At 35.0% G+C, this 25,720-nt stretch overlaps 2 protein-coding genes across 2 annotated transcripts; both read right to left on the bottom strand.

Annotated features, from left to right (window-relative positions):
* Positions 1-672: 672 nt before the first annotated feature.
* LOC121240718 (dof zinc finger protein DOF2.1-like) lies at positions 673-2,968 on the bottom strand. Its single transcript, XM_041138230.1, has 2 exons — positions 2,619-2,968; positions 673-1,785 (listed from the first exon to the last, which is right to left on the bottom strand). The coding sequence occupies exons 1-2, from the start codon at positions 2,835-2,837 to the stop codon at positions 913-915; spliced, it is 1,092 nt and encodes a 363-aa protein (XP_040994164.1). The 5' UTR covers positions 2,838-2,968; the 3' UTR covers positions 673-912.
* Positions 2,969-14,168: 11,200 nt separating this feature from the next.
* Positions 14,169-17,347, bottom strand: LOC121240717 (NEDD8-specific protease 1). Its single transcript, XM_041138229.1, has 3 exons — positions 17,270-17,347; positions 17,008-17,095; positions 14,169-15,190 (listed from the first exon to the last, which is right to left on the bottom strand). The coding sequence occupies exon 3, from the start codon at positions 15,165-15,167 to the stop codon at positions 14,463-14,465; it is 705 nt and encodes a 234-aa protein (XP_040994163.1). The 5' UTR covers positions 15,168-15,190; positions 17,008-17,095; positions 17,270-17,347; the 3' UTR covers positions 14,169-14,462.
* Positions 17,348-25,720: the final 8,373 nt, after the last annotated feature.

Here is a 25,720-nt window from a genome sequence, read left to right as displayed (position 1 = left end):
GGAAAGAGATATATATAGTCTTCATCAGCAACAAAACCTTTCAAATTAGAGACAAAAAGGAAAGTCTCACTCACATCAACATGCATGATCTTCGCAGCAAGCCAACTTGGTTAGAATATTTTTAAGTGAACTCACAAACTGTGACTTAATACAATATTTTAGATTATAAATTTATTTTTGTGCACTGATATAACTCTTCTAAAAAAGTATTGATTTTCGGATTCCAATAACTATGAAACTGATTATTATTAAGTACTGACTACACACTCACGCGCAGATCCTAACTTAGATATTGTCCGCCGGAAACAAGAAAATCCATCCCGAATTTGGTGCCAAATGCTTCACTGAAATTCTTATATATATATATATATATATATATATATATATCAACTCCCGTTATCATATTATATAGTATTCTTTCACTTTAATATGCTGTTACTATATTCCTAGCTAGAATCTAGTACTTGGAAAATAAGATGCAATCATGGCAGAATATCTTGAATGAACCACTCATTTAAATCCAAGCTCCTGCAACATCTACCTTTTTTTAATGCTTCAGATTTCACAGAGTTCAGTGTTCAGACTGCAGAAACCATGAAACATCACTCTCTCTCTCTCTCTCTCTGGAACTGTTTTTTATAACTGTCAACCTTCACAAGATTCTTGGCTTGGTTAGCAAACAAATCTGAGATTTCATAAGTTTATCAACCAATAAAAGGAACCCGAAATGAAAAGGGAATATTGAAAGGAAAAATACAAACGAATTCAGATAGAGATGATCGATTCTGGTGAATCAGATCTCTCTTAACACAACCGAAAAGACTAAAAAAACTAATATTTGAATCTAATAAGAGAGGAAATTCTATGGCTTTCTTTGTCTCCTGCATACCTTTTTAAGAACTTCCAGGGTACCTACAATAGAGGGCTGTTAATGAGGCCATGCCAAGAAGATGGAGCAATTCCATTCCAGCTTTCTCTTCCCGAATCAAGAGCATCAATGCTCATTCCATTCGCATTTAGCTGCCAAGGGAATCCCCACCAGACTCGATTCTCATTTTCTCTACCACTGCTGCACAGTTCTTGCTTCATGGTTGTCACTGTCACAGCCGTTGCTGCTGCATAATTACCCAGTTCTTCGTATGGCTGCAGAGCGGCCATTTCTCGAATAATCCCAACGCCTTCACCACCATTAATGCCCGCCTCTCCCAAGCTCCCATTATTATCATACCCATTATAATACATATTCGGAAAAACACTCTGGTTGTCAAGAAAGCCATTCCTAAGAGAACCAAGAAAGCCAGCAGCATTTCCCATGGGAAAATCTTGCTCATCATCAAAAGCCAGCTGCCCACATGACTGTTTTTGTAGCCTAGCAAATGCAAGACTGAGGTCATTGGGAGAATCATAACTTAGGGATGGGAAGCCGGCTCCGAGACTAGGGTTGGTCATGTTTGGTGTCATGGCTGGCTGTTGATCTTGGGTTCTCTTTGATGATGAAGATGATGTTGCTGATGATGATGAAGATGAAGATCTCTTGTTCCTCCTGCAACCTCCACCAACTGGGACATTCCTCAATGTTCCTCCTTTGGTCCAGTATCTCCTACATGATTTGCAGAAGTAGCGTGGCTGAGAGAGGCTGTAGTTGTTGTAGTAACAAAATTTGGTGTTTGTGGAGTCACATCTCGGGCATTTTAGAGCTTGCTCTGGTTGTGGCCTTGGCTTCCTGCTGTCAGGCTGTCCTTTTAAACATACCATCATGTTTTCCAGCATATGGTCGGGCATTTCCTGAAGATCATACCAAAAAATTTTAAAAAATATCTATAACCACAAATCATTAACTTCAAGCCAGAAGATCCATCTTCTCATGTATATGCTTAGTGCTCTAGCTTTCATAATAATCATCCAGCAGTGATACATACTCTGATACGTACATAGATTAACATGAAGATGCAGTCTCATGAGAAGAAGCTTTAATTTCCAGAAGAAAGAAATCTGAGTGAAATTTCCATTTTGACTGCCTAGAAAGCTACTTAGCAAATTAAGTGAAATGAAAATTGGGTTAAGGAGGCACGATTCGAAAAGTTCGAGTTATCGTTTCATTTCTCCTTGAGAGGAAACGGATCACATACAAGGAGGTAGAGAACTTTCTAGCTCTTTAGTAGTAGGTGCAATTTCATGTAAAATCTAAACCTCAAAGCCACCGGTCCAAGTTCTTCTCAAGAAACCAAAAATTATAGAACAATATAGAACATATAGAGCGGTGCTATATATTTAAAGCCAAAAAGATCAAGTGTCGAGCAAATGGAATATTTGTTTGGAATTTAGAAGCTAGCGAGCCATTTTAGTGCCATAAATTAATTAACCCAGCAACACAAGTATCTTTTCGAAGAAAACACAACAGAAAGCACAGAAAACAAAGACGAAGATCAATTACAATATTTATTTATCTAATTAACCTCTTGTGACACCAAAGTAACTTATAACATATAACTGAAGGTGTCATCTTTCGGCATAAGACCCAGAACGCCAAATGATCACTAGCTTGTTAAATAAAAGAGAAAAGCCAATAATTAAACACCACTCTTCAAAGAAAAGAAGCTAGCTTCCCTAATTCCTACCTGGTGTTGTGCACTTGAAGGATCCATCCCATGCAAATCTTTGTATTTGTAACAAGTCTTTGTATTTGCTATGTTTTCTGAGGTTGTCTGTGAGAGAGAGTGAAAGAGAGGAAGAGAGAGGCTTGAGAAAGGAGTTTGAAGGAAGAAAAACAAGAGATGTATTAGGCAGTCATGCAGAAGTGAGGAAGTAGAGCCACCTCTCTGTGGATATATATACATAAAGCAATCCCCATGATAGAGAGAGAGAGAGAGAGTAATGATAGGGATTCCCCTACGGGATGATCGATGAGGTTGGTTGGCTTAGCCTTGCACGCAGAGAAAGCATTTTCAAGAAAATTCGAGTCATCCCTCTATTCTCTCTCTCAAATGAACTGTTCTGTTCTGCAACGGTTTCAGATGAGAGATCAGAAACTCCCACAGCCTTTGTCATTGCGTGGGTCCCTTACTCGCGTGGATGCAACTATTTTTATGGACCCCACACCCTATCCCCAACCCCAGCCGGATTAGGTCCCCAGGTAGACCAGTCCCATTCCTTTGCCAAAATCCCATGCACCTCCATCTCTCCTCCCTTAGCCCACGAAACACAAACTTCGTGTTCCAAAAAACACACAGAAAATTTACTTTGGATTTAGTTGTCCCCAAATGTTGATATTTATCTTAAATCTCATCATTTTCAATTATATATGTTTATATATTTAGAGTTGTTATCTACTAAAATAGTGCATACATATATATTATTATATATATATATGGAGTTAATTAAATGTGATTCGTCCCCATGATCTGTTCATATTTTCTTCTTTTTGTTTTTGTTCTTGAACTGTATGGTGTGAGTACAAGTAAAAGATGTTGATTGATCATTCATCACTACATGATACATACAGTACATATATAGGCCGTGTTGTCGTCCGCTGTTACTGTTTGATTAAGGTACTTCTGTCGATGCATGTGAACATTGTTTAATGATGCTAAGACAGAGAGGCCAGGGAAGTGGGGGCCTGGGGACAATACTGATGACAGTACTGACAGGAGGATCTTTGTTCTTCTTCTTCAATATTCATTCAAACATCCATCCAATATTTCATGTGTTACACACATAAACAGAATGTGCAACATGCATGGCCCACCAGCAGAATGTTGCTTTTGCTTTGCTTTGTGCTGCTTTGGTTTCACATGGGTACTGTCCCTATGGGGATGATCATGATGATCTCCATAATATATTATGGAACTTGGCTTGGATCTTTTTTCAAATTTGTTTTAGGAATAATATTGTGTAAATGCATAATCAAAATAGCAAAATCCAAAAACTTGAGTCGGGGGTTAGTATAAATATTACCATTAATATTCTGTTTGAATAATCGGATAGTTCGATATGTAAATTGTATATGCTTAAAACGAATTCATCTTCTTATTGAAAAAATCTATTCATCATCTTTTTTCTCATTATCCTTTCATCATCTCATAAACGTATCTGTTTGTCAATTGTTATGTCATTATGTGTTGCATTATGGTGCGTTTGGATGGTTGGATTTGGGGATAAGAAGGATTTAGATTTGGGTCTTTAAAATCCAAATATCCTATTAATTGGATCATATATTAAAATCTAGATTTGGATTTACACCAAATTAGCCAAATTAGATTTTAGAATTTTCTTAAAAAAATCTTGGATTTGGGGAATCATAGTTGCTTTGAAATCCAAATCCAAACCGATCTATATAAAAGAAAAAACTAAAGGTACAATCTCATATAATAGAATATATGGTTATGTTGGGTAAAGAGTGATTAACCAATAGTTTATAGGCGACACTTGGAATCTACGTAGATTTGATGGGCACCCGACAGAAAAAAACTTCGTTTGAATGATCATCTAAATTGGTCTACAATTTTAGGCATATTCAAATCAAAGGGTCTACATGAATATGAATATTGATTAAAAAGGATATAACACGCGTCCACACTTGATCTTGGAACTTATCATTCAAATCTAAAGTTTATATGCAACTTCATCACTACAAGAAAATAGACTATAATATTGATTAAAGCATCTGTGATGGATTTGATAATGACTATTTGCGATGAAAATAGACTACTTTTGATAGGAAATAATCATTTTCACAGGAAATAGTTGGCAACAAATATGCAGTTTTCTTGTAGTGCAATCAAATCAGGATTGAACATCGTATTGGAATTCAAATAAATGTAATTTTCAAGTATGAGACCTATTTTGTAAATATTCGATATTAATAAGATGGGTCTTAAAACATTACAAGTTTTAAGTCATAAAATAAATCAATGCAATTCTTGATCTCAAATTCTTTTTCTCATGATACATTAGCAAAGAAGCAATTTTTAGTTAATCTTTCATTTCCTTCTATGGGAATTAAACCACTTTCTCTTAATTCCGGCCACCTTTCATTTCCCAAAAGTATTCATGTACTAATGAAATGGGGTTGGTTCTTAGAGATATAAAGAAGTGTTTGCATGGTATCTTTAAACGCATGTCTATACCTTTATTAATATATAATTTACATCTTTAAGAAGATGAGCAATCGATCGAGAGATTAGCTTTTGAATTCTGACAAAATGTGTGGTTTTTATAATTAAAAGCAGCACAATCATGGAATGTTTGATTGAATACATGATCGATGTCAAACAGATCGATCAAGATCATGAAAGATCGATGAACTTTAGCTTTCTGTCTTTTCTATCTCCATTAATTTCTGGGCTAGCACGATTAATCATTCATAGTTCCTAAATCATGGTATATGTATATATATATATAATAGCAGTTGGAAGCCTCTTTTCCTCTTCCATATTCCATCATTTGAAGTGATCCAACTATAATTAGAACTAGAACTAGAACATGAGTACTAGAAGCTAACCTTAATATATCATAAAAAAATGAAACCATCATTGTTTGCAATCCTTTTAAGTTAATCACTGATCATCATGTGATGATCATCAGCCAATCAAGCAATTATTGAGATCAGATGGTTCATATATATCTATGCAGCTTTAATATTTCTGAGAATATTTCCATTTATAGGCCAAGATTCTTGGAATAGCTAGCCTGGGGGAAAGCCAAAGCCACCAACAAATTAAAATTCTAAATCCTGATCTCATCTGCATGTTTGTATGCATGTATGTATGACTGACAAGTGTGAGCATTATAATAAGCAAACAATGATTGATTCCACTATGATATATACTTTGGATCCCTTGAAATTTTGCTTTAGCCCCCATTTTCCTCCAAAAAAGTAAATAAAAAATATAATATTTTTCCAATGAAATAATTGATGATTCAAAGAAGTGATGAGGCAAAAAAAAAAAAAAGAAATTGACAACAACAGGCAAACATTAATGTGGTGGGACCATAGATCATGAATAGTATAGTGTGAACACGATACCATAGGCTAGGGATGAGTCAAGTGAGTTGACTGGTCAAACTTAGCAGTCAAGGAAAACACAGAAGGGAGAGAAAAGTTAAAGTAGAATGGGAAGGTGTGCAAAGACGTAGATAGATAGATAGATAGAGTGGGAGTAGGGTTGCATCGCCTGTGAAGAAAAGTATCTATGGATGCTCATAAATATTAAAAAAAAAAAAAAAAAAAAAAGAAACTGGCATTCACTGATCTGCAGAATCTCACATCAGAAACTGTGCAGATTGATCATCACTGAGCACTGATGAGTTGGATCACACATAACTCCAAGAATGTTTTTCTTTTCAATTATTTCTGTTGAATTTTTTTTTTAATAAAAATTCATTTCTTATGATATAATTTATTATCTCATACTCTATATTTTATAATAAAAAAATTATAAATATGAGATATAAAAATAAATAATAATTAATACATAATAAATCTTTTTTTTATTTACTTTTTAAATTTCATTTTTTTTTACTCTTTTCTCTTCAAATATAAACAGTCTCCTCCCAAAAGTACCTTCATATTGTAAAGAGATTTTATAAAGATAAATTGATATAATTTTATAAATTATATTAGATTTATTTTATAATAAAAATAATTTTATAATTTAATATATCACAATAAATCTTGTTAATTTATAAATTTATTTTTATAATATTTATTTATAATTAAAATATTTATTTTTCGATTCTCCCTCACTCCATGTTCTTTCTTTATTTGGTCTCGACCATCTTTATGTCCGCTCTCTCCATCTTGCTAGGTGTAATATCTGATCAACAGAAGCCTGTTCCTCTTCTATTCTCCAAATTCTTCAGGTATGGAAGTTAGGTAGATCATGTACGTATTACTGCCTATCGTTATGATCAACGGTATATAATTGTCAAACTACCGGCACAAGTGTCGCACGCTGTCGCCAATGGCTTGTGTGGGACGCACTCTCTGTCACATCCATGCTTTCTCTACCTTTAATTAATTCTACGTCAAGAAGAAAATTTGTCCTCAATTTCTTAAAGGATAGTGCTAGTGTGCTGTCAGTTTTGATTGTGAGATGTGCTTATTAGTATAAATTTTATTTTTTATTTTTATTTTTATTAACATATTTAAATATTTTTAAAAAATAAAAAAATATATCAATATATTAATAATCACTTACTTAATTAATAAATAAAAATAAATAAATAAATAAAATAATTAAACGGTCAAAATGAGAAAATAAAATGAAGCTGCATAGTATTATTATTCTTCTAATATGGAGCAAAGAGTATGTGTTTCATGCTTGCATTGGCTTTCACAAAATGGCAAATTACTCGGTGCAAGCTGGTGTCCTAATTGGCTGCGAGCCTGCGATATTTCAATTTTAGCATCTCAATCTACTAGCCTCGTTTGTTTTTCAAAATATATAATCTCATTTTATCTAATTATTATAAATTTATTAAATTTTTATATAAAATAAAATAAATAATTCAATTTTTTTAAAATTTTAAAAAAAATAATATTAAAAAAAATATTATAATAATATTTTATTCAATTTTTAACTTTTATCTCATTTCAATTCATCTTATTTATAAAAACAAACGAAGCCTGTTTAGACTGCGTAAAAATCGTCAATCACTCCAACTCTCCATTGATTTGACCGGTGGATTTGGGATGGATTAGGTTAATTTATTTATTAGACCCATAAGCCTTATTTTCTCATCTAACTTGTTTGATCGTGTAATTCCGTATTTGTTGTGGCAATCAGTAAAAACCCTATAAAAGCTGGCCCAAGTGATCTCAATGGTTGGAGAGAAAATATATTTAGGGCAGGTTTGGGGGGTGAGATGAGAATTTTATATTTTGTTTGAGAGTTTAAAATATTGTATTTTAATATTATTATTGTATTGGGATTTGAAAAAGGTGAATTGAGATTTGAAAAAGTTGAATTGTTTATTATATTTTGCATAGGGATTTGAAAAAGGTGTAATGATAAGATGAGATGAGATGAGAATTTTATGTCTCATCCCATCCCCCAAACCTGCCCTTAGAAACTTTATTTTTAACATGATATCCAACATACCGTTGATGCGGAACGCTATGCTAAAAAATTATTGATAATTTAATTTTTTTTTAAGTTTTAACAGTTCCCACTATAAGTGATGAGCTAAGACATCGTCTTATGTATAACAAAACTCGTAGTTGGAAATATGCCTAAGTTCCTTAAAAAAGAGTCCATGCCCTCGACCCGGCCTAATGTACATGATGCATGTAAAATTTTCAATACCTTAATTAAACATGATATATACATATATAGGGGTAGCCTATTATAAATTGAGGCTTAAGTCAAAATTTTTGCGAGTCATGTTTAGTTACAATACAATAGAATAAAAATTATTATCTTGAATATTTTTCAAAATTTTCTTAAAATTTTTAAATATATGTTTTTGAATTTATATTTAATACAAAAATTTAAAATGAGGCCACATTATAAATTTCGTGCCTCATTTTAGCAAGATCTTAAAAGATTTATTTAAAATATAGATTATTCATTGTATTAAAAATAAGATTTGATATCATGGGGCCTTCCACGTTAAAAAAATATAAAAATTGTATAAGTTTGTTTTATTAATGTACTTTTTTATATTTTTCTAAAAAAATAAAATAAAAACATCACCTTTTTTTTTTTTTTAAGGAGGCCTTATATAAGGTGGCCGGGAGGCGCTGGACTTAGGCAATGACCTAGGTAGCCTTAATACTATGTACCCTTGGGCCAACCAAGCGCGCACACATGACACATACATATATACATACGTATATACATATATATAATATGCAAAATCTGGCTCGGGTACCCTATATATGTACGCATAATATCCGAAATCATGATCATCATCTATATTAAGGCTTCGTAATTTGGATCATCAACGCATCTCAACTCATCATTACAACTTTTTCAAATTCTAACACAAAATATAATAAACAAATCAACTTTTTCAAATTTCAAAATAATAATAATATTAAAAAATAATATTCTAACAATATTTTATTATCTTAACTCAACTCAACTCAACTCAACTGACTTCAACATCCAAACGCAGCCTTAGAGCCACTATCATTATTAGTTTCAGATTATTTGGCAAGAGAAATGATAGACGTTGTAGTTGTGAGTATTCAAGTGCTGCACAATCACTTTATAAAAAATGAATAAATATGAGACTTACATAAAAAAAAAAAATTAATTTTTTAATAGTAAACTCTACTATTTTTTAAAACGACTACACACCGCTTGTGTACTTTAAAATTATAAGTAGCATTACTCATTTGGCAGGAGAGTGGTGGGAACTAGCTAGCTAGGTCACGAGGGGCATGCACAAGCTAGCTAGCGTATATATATAGTAAGGGATTCGGTAATTAAGGATTGGATTTGGGCATTTTGTTCGGTTTGAGCATTATTAATATATAGGGAAAAGGCCGAAGAAAACGAAGTACTACTGTAACTGCTGCATGTAAACAATCTAATCCGTTTTGAAATACAACACTCCAAATTGAGGTTGCATTTCTGTAACGGACTTAACCTAGTACATGCATGAGAGCTAGCTAGAAGGCATTTGAAATGTACGTTCATGCATGATGAATGCATGTAGAGAGAGAGAGAGAGAGAGAGAGAGAGAGTTGATAGATCGTGAGTTAATGTGCTAGCTGCCTACGTACATAAGTCTTTACATCACTCTTTCAAGCTTGAATTTTGGGAATAACATTGGATTATATAGCTAGTACTACTTAGGCATGTGCATAAAAGGCCCTGGCCGATCCGTCCGCAAGATCCGACATGGGTCCACCTGAGAAAAGTTGGGTTCATCGGATCAAGTCCAATAATGGGTTTGCTCCATCCTAATATCGGTCGAAACCAATCATCGAGTAATACGTTTTGAATCGAGCTCTTCTCCTCAAACCCTAGCCACCTCTCCGTTTGTGGTCGTCGTTCGTCATCACAATTCGTGGTCGAGTCAACAACGGAGTTTAGTAATATTCTAAACGTAAACCCTCCCGAGATGAGATTATGATATTTCTTTCTTTATTTATTTTTCGGAATCAGATGATTTGGTTTAGAACTTTGATTTTTTTGTCAAAACGGATCTAGCTAGAAGCTGGATCCATAAGATGACATTTTTTTTTTCATTTTTGAGATGGTGTAATTTCTGGAGAGAGAGTTCTTTTTCTTGAGAGCCAGAAAGAGAGAGCGGTGAGAGCTTCTTTACCAAGCCATTCTAATTGGGTTTTCACATTTCTAGTAATTACACGACGAGTAATTCTTGTTTCATTGTTTTCTGTTCTATTATCTCTCTCTCACATAGTGTAGTGGAAGTGTGAGAAATATCGATCGGCAATCGTCCCGCCGATTAGGCCCTAATAGGTTTTGTTCCCTTATCTTTCATCTTGTAGTACCATGTCTTCAGGCGGGCTTTAGAGCAACGTTTTGCTTGTTAGAGTAAGGGTGGTTGTTTGCGTTATTAGAAATAGTGGCTTGCGGTAGCAGTTGATCTGGCCAAAGTGATCAATCAACTGCATTTTTATAAAAAAATGGATGGTAGGCATTCATTCCAATGATTGAACTTACCTAGATAGTTATTGAATTATGAATAAATTAAAATGACTTGAAGATTTCAAATGGGCATGATTTTATCTCCACTGAGGTATTTGGGATTCAGAGGTTCAAAGGCAAATGCCATTATCACTTATTTCACTACTTTATACCCTTTGAATTCTTTGTCTTCTATAGATAGTACTTATATAGTACTTTGATGGGTTCTATGGCAGTATTTGAGTAACTTGAAAAATGGATGATCATCAATTTGGCCACATCAAGTATGCTGCAATATCTTAGTACTTGCAAGCAACATCTTCATAGAATTAGACTTATAAATCAACAAACTATGAGTCGTGAGGGCCGGGGCTCTTGAGGGAGTTGGAGATAGTGATGCCAGTAACTCCATAAATGCACATAAATTTGATTCGAAAAATATACGAATGATAATTGCTGAAATTATAATTTGTTATGAGCTTCCATTTAAGATAAATAGTGCAAGCTCAAGGATTTAGGAAGGTATGTAGATCGCTTGAACCAAGGTTTCAAGTATCATCTTGAATCATTGCAACGAGAGACTGTATTAAACTATTTAAAATGAAGAATGAGAAGTTAAAGAAAATATTTAAGACAGTTGGGCGAGTTAGTTTAACTACTGACCCATTTCGTAGTTCACTATCTCCAAGAACAGTTGAGACACTCGTTTGTGCATAATATTGGTCGAAGGATTCAATACCCATTGATCTTCGTGTCTCATTGGATAATGTTGAAAGTTTTGAGATAGAATTTAGTAATTAACTTATTTTTTATCAACATATTTATTAAACTTTTTCATAATGTTTATTTTTATATCATGTAATCAAGCTTTACTTATGTTTTTTTTTTTTTTTTTAATTTTTAAATCAAGCTTTACTTATGTTGATGAGGAGTAAGTCAAAGCTTATGGTCTACATGATGGTATGATTTTCTTTTGATCTTTGGATTAGAAGTTTCAGTAAAGTTGAATTATTTGATAATCAAAATGTCGTTGGTATCTTTTCATGCCTGCTTTATTGCCCTTGTTGGGATAACCGGAAGAAAGTAGCGTATCTCTTATATCCCCATCTTTGGTATGCTATGGAGTATGCACATCACTAACTACAGAATACATGGAAAATGATGGAAGTTATGACTAAAATCTAATTTGCTATAATTTTTGAAATATGGCGATGAAGCTGGTTTGGGGTACAAGACAAAATATAGAATTCTCATCTTATTTCATTATTACACATTTTTCAAATTCTCATACAAAATATAATAAATAATTCAACTTTTTCAAATCTCAAAACAATAATAATATTAAAACATAATATTTTAAACTTCAAATAAAATACAAAATTCTTATCTCACCCCTCAAATCTGTTTGCAATTTGCTAACATTAATTATTATTATTTTTTAATTTTAATTTTCTCTTCTCTAGTGGATGCCATTTGAGGACCATGCAGCTCAGCCTTTTGTCCGAGAACACGAGATGTTAAAATGGTAATAATCGGTATATACCAAGCATTTGAAATGGTGTTCATTGAAGGTTCTTAGTAAAAAAGTCAAGCCCAGACCCGATTCTTCCCATATTTGAGAAACTCTGATTGTTGTGGGATATTGATCACTTTCATGACTCGGGCTAGAGAGCCTTGGGTGAACCCTGTTGTCTATTTTCTTGTCTTAGATTGCATACTTTAATATTTAGACCACAATTTCAAATATTAATGACTTTTTTACTAATGTTGCTGACTTGAATTTGCTGAAACTGCATGGCATATTGCATCATACAAACTAAAAGATCTACAGCTGCAATAATCTATGGATTGAATATACTTGCTCAAAACATTCAGGTTGTATCAACCTAGCCTTTTGGGTGTTTTGATAATTTTATTGGAATTTGGCAGCTATTCATCACTAAATTGGATTGCTTGCCTTTTCCTCCCCATCTTTAAAAGGATATTGATTGTGACAATGTTACTCGATTTCTAATGCTTGCAAGAGAAACCATAATTCCAGACATAATAGATTGGCAATTCAAGGTCAACCCTTACAAGATGCGAATAATTTACAGGCACACTACAAAAAAACTGTTCATTTATAATCAGTTATTTCTAGCGAAAATTATTATTTCTTGTCAAAATGAGTCTGTATTTGTTATAAATAGTCATTATCGTCGCAAATAATCCGTCAGATAATTATTTTTCTTGTAGTGGCAGTAGAATTACCATTTCATTTTTGTTTGCTTTGGGAACTGCTCTTAGTTGGTCATCCATGCCAACTGATCTGTTTTCAAACTGAGTTTAATTACTGATTGTGGTATATATTTCTCAGACAAGTAGAGTCATCTCACTAGAGGAGGGTCCTGAAGTTCTTTTCAAGGCACTTGCTGTTTTTGCTCTGCATCAAATCAACCTTACAATGGTATTTCCTCTCAACCTCAGTCCTCTAATTCTATTCTTTTTCCTTATTTTTCACCAGATTGAAAGCCAGCTGTTGGGAGCATAAGGTGATAACAGCAATGACACTATTTTAATTCTTCTTCTTTTACTCTCTTGCAGAACATGTTCTGTTTGTACTTGCAAAATGCAATTCTTCCTATTCCACAACCACAGCTACTTGTTACGGTTTTCAGAAATCTACTCATTAAGAGTGTATCGATTGAAAACAATCACTATTTATTTGCAACTCACTGTATCTTAAAATCATATTGCAAGTGCATGGTACTATTAAAATTCAAAAGAACAGTTGAGCGTGTGAATTGGACCAAATCTCATCGTGCATAGAGTTTTTTGTGTAGTTTCTAAACTGGGGATATCACTTGTACGTATCAGATAAAGAAGGAATTAGAATTGATTTGAAGTATGGATAGATTTGTGAGAATTGAAGGCTGATGAAGTGAAACTAGGAGTAGAAACTGGCCACTGGCCGAGATTGATGGCTAGAAGGAGATCCTACTTCAAGTAAGAAAATTGACGGACATCTACTCCCCGATCAAACCGCACAATTATTCTATGAACTCGATCCAAATCTACTTTCTTAAAGTAATTCAGTGCTATTAATGTAGAATCTGATAGTTCATATCAATTTGGGTTTACATCACACTCTTTCCGTATAAACACTCTTAGTTCAGTTCGGTGGGCCTCCAAATCCAAAGCCCAATGTCGCAGGTTCAAATCCTACAGTATTCTTAGGTCGAAAATTACAATGAAATAATTGAACAGCAATCTAAATTTGACCATGGATGAGGGCTAGCTGACCTTTCAAATAGCAAGTCCATATGGCAATCTCCACAGCCACTACCAAAAGACCAGTCATAGCCCTAATCTACCAATAAGAAACCCTATGAAAGGAAGTTGCCCCAAAATCAAACATGAATTTTGTCAGAAGATGAGTTATTCCTCTTTAACTTGCAAACTAAGACCACGAATTTAGCAAAACATCATCATCTGTAATTTGAGCAACGTGCATCTTTAACATCATAGGCTTACTAAAGCACATGGAAGAAAAAGAACCCCAAGTTAAACATGACTATGTGGATAGTAGGGGGAATGGTGTTTATTCATGTGAGCAACAAGTTTAAAGGTCTATCATCTATGTATGTGTACTATCTGAAGTTTGCAGCGACAAATGGCCATACATGGGTCTCCTAAGCTTAACACCCCCTTTTAACTCTCTTCCTCCTCCCTTTTTACCAGGAAAAAAGGAAAAAAAAAACAAAAACATCTAATGCAATCAGATATTGTACATTTTGTAGATAGCTTAAGAGTATGAGAGTCATGGACAGCTGAATTATAGTTTGAGAAGATTTTCGCAAATGTCTACTTTTCAAACCCTCATTTTGTAACGGCCAGACTACTTTGTGGCATTAAACCTCTGATTTCGCTCAGGATCTCATCTCGCATCGTGGCAACACTTGATGGAGTGACTTGTTGCTTCACAGCAGAAAACCACAAGCCATCTCTGTCCTTGTCTTCCCCACTTTCATGCCAGCTGCATATAGCTCTTGCAATGGCTGTCACATATAAGCCACAGTCATAACTGTTTACTTGCTGTGGTGAATCATTGCATTCCAGATAAGTAGCACCTGGCGCTGAATCGGAGGCCCCCATATATCCAACAACAGCATTAAATAGTTGCTTGGCATGCCGTTTATTGATCCCCCTAAAGCTATCATGATGAACAAATACATTAGATTTCTTCTCAAATGCAAGTAAGCTCCAATGAGACCCACCTTCAGCTTTGCTTACATCATCATTGTCATTTACAGGAAAAATTGCCAGTTTCTTGTCAGGCAAATGAAGGGGCTCAAGAAAATCTTTGAGACTTTCAACAACCGGGCAATTCATAATCCAGAAAGCAATCGAAGGTGGAACAAGTAAGACGTCCTTAGTAGGATAGCGTGAAGAAAGATAGCTGAAATAGAACTCAATAATGCGATCATTGAGGAAATATGGGCCGCTAAGGATCTCCAAATCAGATTGTCTGAGTACAACATCGTTGTAGCTGAGTATCTTTTCGTCAACTCCCGATTTCCCCATTAAGTAGATATCAGCATGTACTCCTAGTCATGTATAGATTAGATCAACACTGAGTTTAGTGAGAAAAAGTCTAAACTAAAGGTTTGAAACATTTTACTTTTTTTTTTTTTTTTTGTGGGGGGAGGGGGGGTGGACGGTTATGTGTTCTGGAAGACTTTGCCAATGGATTTACTTTATTGGCTTAAGGACAAAGCCAGGATTTTGTGAGAGAAGGGGAAGCCAAGGTTAGATAAATCATATTCCCATTACTCTTCAATCTTCCATAAGTATTGTGGGCACATTGTAAGATAATAAGATAACCTTTTGGATAAATCAAACTCATACCATTTTCCACAAGTCAAGAAATTATATTTAAAAAAAACAGAGTCTTGGACAAGAGCACTTGATTCTCATCAGCAATCATTTTCTATCAATTGTATGATAAGGAGTTATAAAGCTCCTCTCACTCACTATACTTTGTGGAATATGAGCTTCATAGTTTGAAGTACATAAAATAAATGTAAATGTAAATGACGGCGAAAACCATAGTTCTTCAGCTCTTAACACAGATTGAACAAATCTGAACATATCTCTTTAACTTGATATGCATCAAAAGGAAAGAAAATAATAATAAGTGGAGGAAAGAATATGTAGGTCAACACCCAAAATACATGGCATTAAGTATTCAGCCCACTTCTACTCAAAGCTCAATTCCAATTGAACAATGAATTGCTTACAGAGAACACCTCATTACCAAGAGAAATACTTATTTTTCATCAATGAAGAAAACACTATGAAGAAGACACTACTTATTGCACCCCTCTATCCCCTTCCTCCATGAAGAAGACACTAGAAATAAAGCATCATGAAATAACACAGGAGTTGAGGGGTCTAAATTAGATGGCCCACTGCTGATATTGAATTTAAATGAAGTGTAATATTGTTTCTCCCACATAAGCACTTCTTAAAGGACTTCAACCTAACTCCCATCCAGTCCAGCCCATGAATGACTACCAATCAACTACGCTAGTCTAAGATTCAATCCTCCCCCAAGGCCATAGAAAGGCATCAGGGAAGTTTTTCAAGACCCAACTGACTCCCAGAGCTAGATGTTCCCCTCCCAGCATGAGTGTAGCTGGATTCAATTTCAAGCATCGAAGGAACAGAATGAGTGCATATTTTTTCTTGCGAATGAATGAATTTACCACCCATCCACTTGGTGCGATGCACAACCTAAATAGGATGTACAATGATACGATTAACCTCTCAAAACCTATGGACAGGGCTACAACGAACCAATCAACCGACCAACCATTTGCTAAGAGGCCTCTGTGTGTGTGTGTGTGTGTGAATGGGAAGTAAAATGATACCATTAACCTCTCAAAAACTATTGACAGAGCCACAACCAACCAATCAACCCACCATGAGCTAAGACTATCCACCATGGGTATGCGACTCCCGTGCCGCATCTGAAACATGGTTGATGCTGTACTCTTCTATTCAAGCAATTAAAATCAACCATCCATAGATTTTAGAACTCTTTCTTTTTTTGTATTATCTATATCATTTACTGCATAATGATAAATCCATCATTCAGGACATCACCAATAAAACCAAGAGCAAATAGCTTGCGCTTGATAGTTGATACTGCCTTATTTTCATAGATAACATGTATTTTGCCAAGTTTTCCCAGCAAACAACCAGATTAAAACCTAACCCACCTTAAAAAAAAAAAAAAAAGAAAAAAAAAAAAGAAGAAAGAGAGAGAGATGAAGAACAAGCCTAACCTACGCATCATTAATTGGAATGACTAAAATCTCAAAGAAACCATACAATAATTCAAGAAAAAAGAGAGACTTACAGAGCGATTAGAGTGATGTTAGAGAGAGATGAGTGCTAGAGACAGACTAAGCTATTACACTGTGCCGCGCCGTTGAGACAACAATTCATTCAGAGAGTAGTGCGTAACATTTTACACGACACTTTTTACAACATAGGTTATAAAATAAATGTATTTTTGTAAAATTACGTTAATTTTATAAAGCATTTTATAAAAATACTCCTTATTTTAAAATATTATTATATAAAATATTGTATAAAATGTTGTGTTTATCATTTTTGAAGGAAACCGCCGAGTATTGAGATTTGCCAGTCTTTTGCATTGAAGTCTAGGGAAATTTTTTTAAGCACTTCATTTTAATTTTTTTAATATAATACAATAATAAATTTGGATATTCAATCAATTTACTTCAAAATAACATTTTTATTAAAAAATGTATGTTTCAATACGAAGAATTTTGAGATTTTTACGAATTTTCTTGAGACTGGATTTTACGAAAAGGGAGGAAAAAAAAACGATGTATATTTGTCTGGGAGATTTGCAAAGGCTAGCTGCTAGTATTAGGAAATAAAAAAAAAAAAAAAAAAAAAAAACTTTTATTGCTTAAATGTGTTCACTCAAGAGACATGCTGCCTGAGTGCACTTAACACAGCACTTAACACAATTACATCCTTTTATACTTTAAATTCGTCGTGTTTTTTTTTTTTTTTTTTTTTTTTTAGTAAATTTGGTAAAGCATGTAAAGTCTTTTATTTCGTTTAGAGAAATACTTTAGTTATAAAAAAATTTAGAAAAATATACTTATAAACTAACGTGGTTTGATGTGATACCTCAGATAGTAAAATTACTTTTATTATAAAGTAGATCTGGCGTATCACTTGAAGCCGCGCTAGGTTGTGAATTTACTTTTATAAAATCTTTTTTGTGGTCTTAGTACTTCTCATTCATTAGTCTTGTTGTTTATGATGTCCTAGACTCAAGGTTTTGAATTCCATTCCAGTTGAGGTATTAGAACGAAATATTTTGATACAAATATGTTTCGATGTATCGTTTTAGGATAATCGTGTTAGCTACCCTATGCTTCACTTGGTGCTGGGACCTTACCAGACAGTAATGAATGAAAGAAAGAACAAGGCAAGAAGGAAGATGGAAGTAATATCACAATTTCATAAATGGAAATAGAGATTGTTCGAGGCAATCTGTCCTTCAAAAAGGGTCTATAATTACAAAAATTCTGATCAATCCTTCCTTAGTCCCTCGTTTCCTCCCTTTTATATTCCCCTTCTTTGACATGCTTCTCAATTCTCTAACAGACTCAGGACAAAGTTAAAGTAGCAATAAAATACGAGACTAGAATAACTGATGTAACACAACGTTTTAAACAAGTTCTAAGAAACAACCACTTTATTCAGACTCAACACGCCATTTCTACCCAGCACCAAATGCACCGTTTGGTAACTCAAAACACATTGTTTTCAGTTAAACTAAAACAAACTTTTTTCTTCTTTACTTCAGTTCGACTTCCGCACAAATCCATCTCTTCCAGCTAGGGTTCCATCTCAGCCTCCCTTCCTCGTTGCCTAGAGTCCTAACAAACCCCCTCCCCTAAAGCACCTTACCCACAAGGAATGAGTAAAGTTGTTGTGGCCTCCAAAAAGGTTCCCATTTGTTATCTTCATCGGTGGTTCCCATCCATTTGATCAGCACCTCAGTCAAGGCCTTGTCCCCACGGCATCTCATGCGTCTATCCACCACGACCGGAGGTTCTGGAAGAATCTCACCATGTGTATCAACCGGAGGCAGTGAAGCTATAGGTTGTGGGGTGGAGTTTGGCTATCGTGGGGGGATCTAGGTGGTAGGCAACATTACCTACCTTCTACAACACCTTGAAGGGCTCGTAAAAACGAGGAGACAACTTCAAGTTCCTACCTACAGCTCATTAAGGATTTTTGCCGGTACGACTGAAGTATGAGGTACACCCAGTCAGTCCCCTATCTGAAATTCTCTTTCTCTTCTTCTTTTATTAGCATATGTTTTCATTCGATTTTGCATAGTATGTAAATTTTCTTTGAGTAAAGTTAAGAACTATTGTCTGGTTCTGAGTAATTGGTCCACAACGTTATTGGTTGTGGTCCTTGGCACATAAGAGAGTAACTGTGGTGAAGATAGCCATAAACTATTTGGAAATGAGTTATCTTTGTGGTTGTGTGGTATAATGAATTGTACCACCATTTTGCTAGGGCTAGCCATTGCTACCACTTGCTGGGTTTGCTGCTTGCATAGCATCTAAGACAATTCTCTAGAAACTTGTTGAGGGCTTTAGTTTGGCCATCACTTTGTGGGTGATAGGCTGAACTGAATTGGAGGGTAAACCCTTGTAGTGTGAAAAGTATCTTCCAAAAGGAGCTCACGAAAATAGGATCCCTAATTGATACTATGGACTTAGGTAGAAACTGTATAAGGGTGTGTAAGTGGAATGAAATAACCATACTTGGTAAAGCAATTGACGTCTACCATAATAACATCAAATCCTTGAGATTTAGGCAATCCCTCTATGAAATCCATAGAGAGGTTAGCCCAAGCCTACTGAGGAATAGGTAATAGGTGCAACAGTCCTAGTGGGGGTATGGTTTCATATTTGACATGCTGGCAAATCTCACATTCCTTTACCATACTCTTGATATCCTTCTTTATGCCCTTCCAAATAAAATCTTTTTTAGCCCTCTGGTAAGTCTTCAGATACCCTGAATGACCTGCCACTGGATCCTCATGAATGAAATGCAGTATTTTAGACTTAAAAGCTTACTCTAGTACAATGAATATTCTCCCTCGTTTCAGAATCAAACCCTATTGAAGTTCGAACCCCTTAGGCTGATCTAAACTGCTAGATAGATTGGAAATGAGTTTTTGGGCCTCAACTGATTCACCATAACTGGCCTTTAACTCTTCCACCCAATCGGGAGTAGGGAAAGAGATCATAGCCAATACTGTTTCATGTGGTTCTTCCTCCTCTAATTTTCTAGATATGGCGTCTGTCACCTTATTTTCTTTGCCTCTTTTATAAGTAATAATGAAATCATACCCCATGAGTTTGCTCAACCACTTTTGTTGAGCCATGGTGCTCACTCGTTGTTCTAATAGAAATTCGAGGGCTTGCTGGTTAGTCTTAACAGTGAAAGATCAACCTAAAAGATACGGTTTCCACTTTTGAACTGTTGTTACTAAAGCAAATAATTTATTTTCACATGTCAATAATAAGAGGGCCATCCTCTTAAGTGCCTTGCTCATCTAAGCAATATGATGGTTGGACTGTATTAGGACTGCTCCTATTCTTTTTCCACTTGCATCACATTCCACAATAAAAGGTTGGGAAAAATCTGAGAGTCTAGTATAGGTGGTTGTGTCACAGCCTTTTAGAGGTCATTAAATGCCAATTCCACATCTTTAGTCCACTCAAAAGAATTTTTTCTCACTGTGTCAAGGGGCTGCAATGGTGCCATTAAGGCTTATAAACTTGTGATAAAACTCTGTTAACCCGAGAAAACTGTTTAAGGGCTTTGCATTCTTCTGTTTAGGCCATTCCAACATAGCAGCAACTTTAGAGGCATCTACCTTAACCCCCATCAATAGTAACCACATACCCCAATTAATCGATTTCATAAACACAAAACTTGCATTTTGAAAGTTTAGCGTACAACTTGTGCTCTTGTAAGACTGTCAATACCTTCTCCAAGTGAAGTGGTCTGCCCAACACTTGATGTAAACTAAAGTATCATTAAAAAACACTAAAACAAACTTCCTAAAAAAGGGTCGAAATACCTCATTCATCTACTCTTGAAATGTGGAATGGGCGTTGGTGAGCCCAAAGGGCATCACGAGGAACACATAGTACCCTTCGTGTGTCCTAAAAGCTGTTTTTGCGACATATTCGGGAACCACTCGAATTTGGTGATAATTGGATCTCAAGTCCAGTTTAGAAACACTATTGACCCATACAGCTCATCAAACAATTCATCAATCACTGGTATAGGAAACTTAGTCTTCACTATTTCCTTGTTTAGGGGCCAGTAACTGACACATAGACGCCAACTACCATTCACCTTCCTAACCAATAGAACTGGGGAGGAGAGTGGGCTGGAACTAGGATAAATTACCCCAGACTGAAGTAACTCATCAATTATCTTCTCAATTTCAGTTTTTTGATAGTAAGGGTAGCGGTATGGTCAAGTAGAAATTGGTTGTGTGCCCTCTTTTAAAACAATCTTATAATCATGAGATCGAGTGGGGGGGTAACCCATGAGGTATGTCAAAAACCTTATTAAAGGTCTTGAGTAGGGTTTGAATCTCAACATGTATACTTTGGAAATTTTTAGTAGTGTCTTTTTCCATTAATTGCCAAAATAGTCACTGACCACAACTCATAGATGTGACTATTGATTTATTGCACCCCTTAAACAGTGAGATCTCTATTAGTTAAACCCTTCAAAATAATTATTTTCCCACATTCACTAAATTCAATGGATAACTTTGAAAACCCCCACATAATAGGGCCTAAGGTTTGTAACCAACTCACCCCCAAAACTACGTCACAACCTCCCAACTTTAGTAAATAAAAAGAGGGATTAAAATGGTTACCTTGGAGAGTGATAGCCAGATTGTAGCACTGCCCTTCTCCACGTATCACCTCTTTATTGGCTATTTTCACTAAAATAGCCTTAGATTCTTCCACCTTTAGCCGAGTTTTCTGTGCAATCCATGGGTCCATGAAATTATGTGTACTGCTTAAGTCCAAAACTACAACTTGTTCACCATGTATCTTGCCAATGAGCTGCATCATATGGAAGCTTGGTGTTCCTGCTATTGCATTGAGTGAAATTTCTAGTTCAGGTTGCTCAATTACAGCTAGTTGTGGCTCATCTGTTTTTACTTCACCTCCACAGTCAAGATTTTCTACCACCTCCTTAGATTCTTCCTGTGACTGTAAGAGTTTTTGGGGTTTTGCAAATGTGTGCCGGGTTCTACTTCTCATCACAGTGATAACAAAGCCCTTGACGACGTTTGTCATCCATAGTAATGGATGATATTTTTCTATTTGGAGGTAAGTGCTTAGCCCCCTTCTTACTCCCCTCACTCCCTTGACTCCAAGTGCTAGGAATCTATCTAGGAGAGGAAAATCCTTTATCTGGCACAAATTTAAAGGAAGACTTCCTCGTTGTAGCCAAATACTCCTCTTGAACTTCGCTAATCCAAACACAGCTTCAAGATTTATTGGGGTTTAACATATGAACAAGTAAGCGAATTTCATCTTTCAACCCACTTAGAAAGCAACTTGATTTATGATGATCTGATAATCCCCTTAGGCAATTAGACAATGCCTCAAATTGAGCTTTATAAATTACCACTGAAGAGGTTTGTTTGAGTCGTGTGAGTGCTTCCATCAAGTCATCGTAGGCATAGGGTCAAATCGTAACAATAAGGCTCCTACAAAAGCTTATTTGCTCGTGAATTGGTCAGATTTCATGGCATCTTGGTACCAAACCAAAGATTCTCCCTCCATGTGGTAAGAAGTCATGAATAGCCTTTGTGCATAGGGTATTTGGTGAAAATCAAAATATTGTGTTGCTTTGAAAATCCAACTCGATGGATTATCCCCATCAAAGTGAGGGAAATCTAAACAAATCCCTCTTGTGAATCCACCTATGTGATGCATTTGTTACCCCTCTAACCCCACTTGGAATTCTTTATTAACAGTGTTATTTTGGTGTGCCATTAGTGTTCTAATCATATCCGTAAGTTGATCCTCTCATTGATGTTTTGCATGCCTTCTTCATGGGAATCAACTTGGTGTTGATGAGCATGTTGCTACTGCCTGGAGTCTGTGCCTTCTACAATCAAGATGTGGGCTCTGGATACCAAATTTTTAGCTACCCTCTGCTTCACTTGGTGCTAGAACCTTACGAGATAGTAATGAATGAAAGAACGAACAAGACAATACAGAAGATGCAAGTAATGCCACAATTTCATAAATGGAAATAGGGATTGTTCGAGGAAATCCATCATCCAAAAAGGGTCTGTAATTACAAGAATTTTGATCAATCCTTCCCTAGTCCCTCGTTTTCCCCTTCTATATTCCTCTTCTCTAACATGTTTCCCAATTCTCTAATAGACTAAGGACAAAGTTAAAGTAACTGTAAAATATGAAACTAGAATCACTGATGTAACGCAGCGTTTCATATAAATAAAACGCAACGTTTTAAGTACGTTACAAACAACAACCACTTTATTTAGACTCAATGCACCATTTCTAGCCAATACCGAACGCACCGTTTGGTAACTCAAAACACACCATTTTGAGTTAAACTAAAACAAATTTCATTCTTCTTCACTTCAGTTCGACTACCGCACAGATCCATCTCCTCCAGCTAGGGTTCCATCTCAACTTCGCTTCCCCGCTGCCTGGAGTCCTAACAAGAAAAATCTATTGAGTCCAAGATTCTAACTCAAACTTCTAAATATAGTAACTTCTATCAATCAACCATTAAGATAAGGAGTGCCTCAAAGCCAAACTAATCCTCAAGTGCATTGTCTATATTCAAAATGATAGAACTCTTATTCATGTCATCTTTTCCAAAAGAGCAAAAGGCAGCCAAACCAATCAGAGACATAATATAGCCCGTCAACGAGATAGAGCAGCACAATGAACTTAAAAAAAAAAAAAAAAAAGCAAAAACAAAAAGAACGGTTTCTAAAGGACTCACTTCTCTAATTGTCAGCATAATCGAATGAACCCATGAAATGAGAATTTCTAGCAGTTCTCAACCTCGAAAAAGAAAAGCAAGGATGAACATAAAAATATGTATTCCATTCTTTGTAATCTAATTTGGGATTCTTGATACAAGAATAGAACTTAAATTATAGAAGCATCTAAAGCTCCATCTAAGTAACACGGAAGAGCAATCAAAGAGAATAGAGGAAAACATATATTTATTTATTTGTCATATACAAGATTCAACAAGACACAAAGAGAAAGAAGAATACATACCCTTCTCCCTTTTTTCCCTCTCTTTCTTTCTCTTCCTTGATCCTTTATTCAGTATCCATAGGTAGAAATGAAGAATTTTTCAAAGATGGTTGAAATGAAGCAGATGAAAACGAAGAGGCGGTTTAGTCTAGCATCATATTTTTCAAACACCCATTCCGGGTTCGATATTCAGTGTTTGAGATTTTAGGTTCTACGCATGGAAGGTGAAAATGGTGATGAGAGAAAAATGACCGCGAAATTACAAGGCCTTGTTCAGATTTAGAAAACATCTCAATTCATCTCATCTCATCTAATCATTACAGCTTTTTTTAAGTTTCTAAATAAAATACAATAAATAATACAATTTTTTCAAATTCTAAAATAAAAATAATATTATAATAATACTTTATCCAATTTTCATTTCATCTTAACTCACTATCCAAACCTCCCCTAAGTGTGTCCTTATTATTTGAAATATTTATGAAAATATCACTAATGCCTATTTCATACCAAAACACCCATTCGAATATCGAAATCTGACTAGAATGAACAGAAACATGACAAAATAGTTGAAATTCTGACCGAAATGAAACTTCCCACATATTTTTGTGTCGGTTATTGTTCAAGCATGAAAATTTTCCACTATTCTAATTGAAATGGAACGAAAAACAAAATTTTACCAAGACTACCTATTCCTTGAGTCAACATAGATCAGAATTTAACATTGCATTTGACTGAAGCGAGCTCAAGCCAATTTACATTAATCAAACTCTTGTTTCACTTAATAAGATCTTGTTACAGTTTTAGATATACAAATCCATAATACCATCTACGTGACAAGTATGTTAGCGATGTCATTGGAGGTTTTAACTTAAGTTCATTTTTTCCAAAGGATACTGTTATTGGAATTGAGAATTTGTACCGAGGATGTGTATCGACAAGTGCAAATGCACTTTTTGGTTTTTTTTCTTTCAATCATTTTTAATACTTTTTTAACAAATAAAAAAAATGTCAATTCACTAATAATAACTTCATTAACTATTAAATGAAAAATAAATAAATAATTCAATCGATCACTTTTATTGTTCAACTATCATTTTCCTTTCCCAAATTTTCGAAAATCCAAGGCACTCCCTTGAAGTGGGGACCCCACACATATGATGTGATACATTTATTATAACGTTTAGACCTCGTTTATTTTTATAGCTCTTCTCAACTTATCTCGTCTCATCTCATCTCATCTAATTATTACAACTTTTTTAAATTTCTACACAAAATAAAATAAACAATTCAACTTTTTCAAATTCCAAAGTAAAAATAATATTTTAAAAATATTTTATTCAACTTTCAACTTTTATCTCAACTCATCTCATCTGTAAAAACAAACGAGGCTTTATCTCGTAGAAAAAAGTGACCATAACAAGTAAGATGATTGTGTAAATTTAATTAGTTTATGCAAGTGGCACAAGTTCTTGATGATGGTGCGAATGGTGCTACAAACTCTAAGATATCAGCGGTGGCTGTGGATCAGCACCACTGGGAGTCATGAAACATTGCAGTTGGAATGCCCGTGGGCTTGGGAACCCACGTGGCATTCGCACCCTCTGTGACTTAATTCAGAGGGAAGGATCCGAAGTAATGTTCTTGCAAGAGACTTGACTCTCCACTCGTGAATTTGAATCATGTAAGTACAAATTAGGTTTTCAAAACTAT

The sequence above is a fragment of the Juglans microcarpa x Juglans regia genome, chromosome 7S (assembly GCF_004785595.1).
Source record: "Juglans microcarpa x Juglans regia isolate MS1-56 chromosome 7S, Jm3101_v1.0, whole genome shotgun sequence".
NCBI classification, from domain to species: Eukaryota; Viridiplantae; Streptophyta; class Magnoliopsida; order Fagales; family Juglandaceae; genus Juglans; species Juglans microcarpa x Juglans regia.
This window is presented reverse-complemented; position numbering and strand designations above follow the sequence as displayed.

Bases quoted from the DNA above. Each gene is read 5' to 3' on its own strand.
- LOC121240718 (XM_041138230.1), bottom strand. From the start codon at position 2,837: ATGTATATATATCCACAGAGAGGTGGCTCTACTTCCTCACTTCTGCAT. The intron at 1,786-2,618 runs GTAGGAATTAGG...TATGATCTTCAG, and splicing joins CTTCAAGTGCACAACACCAG to GAAATGCCCGACCATATGCT.
- LOC121240717 (XM_041138229.1), bottom strand. From the start codon at position 15,167: ATGGGGAAATCGGGAGTTGACGAAAAGATACTCAGCTACAACGATGTT.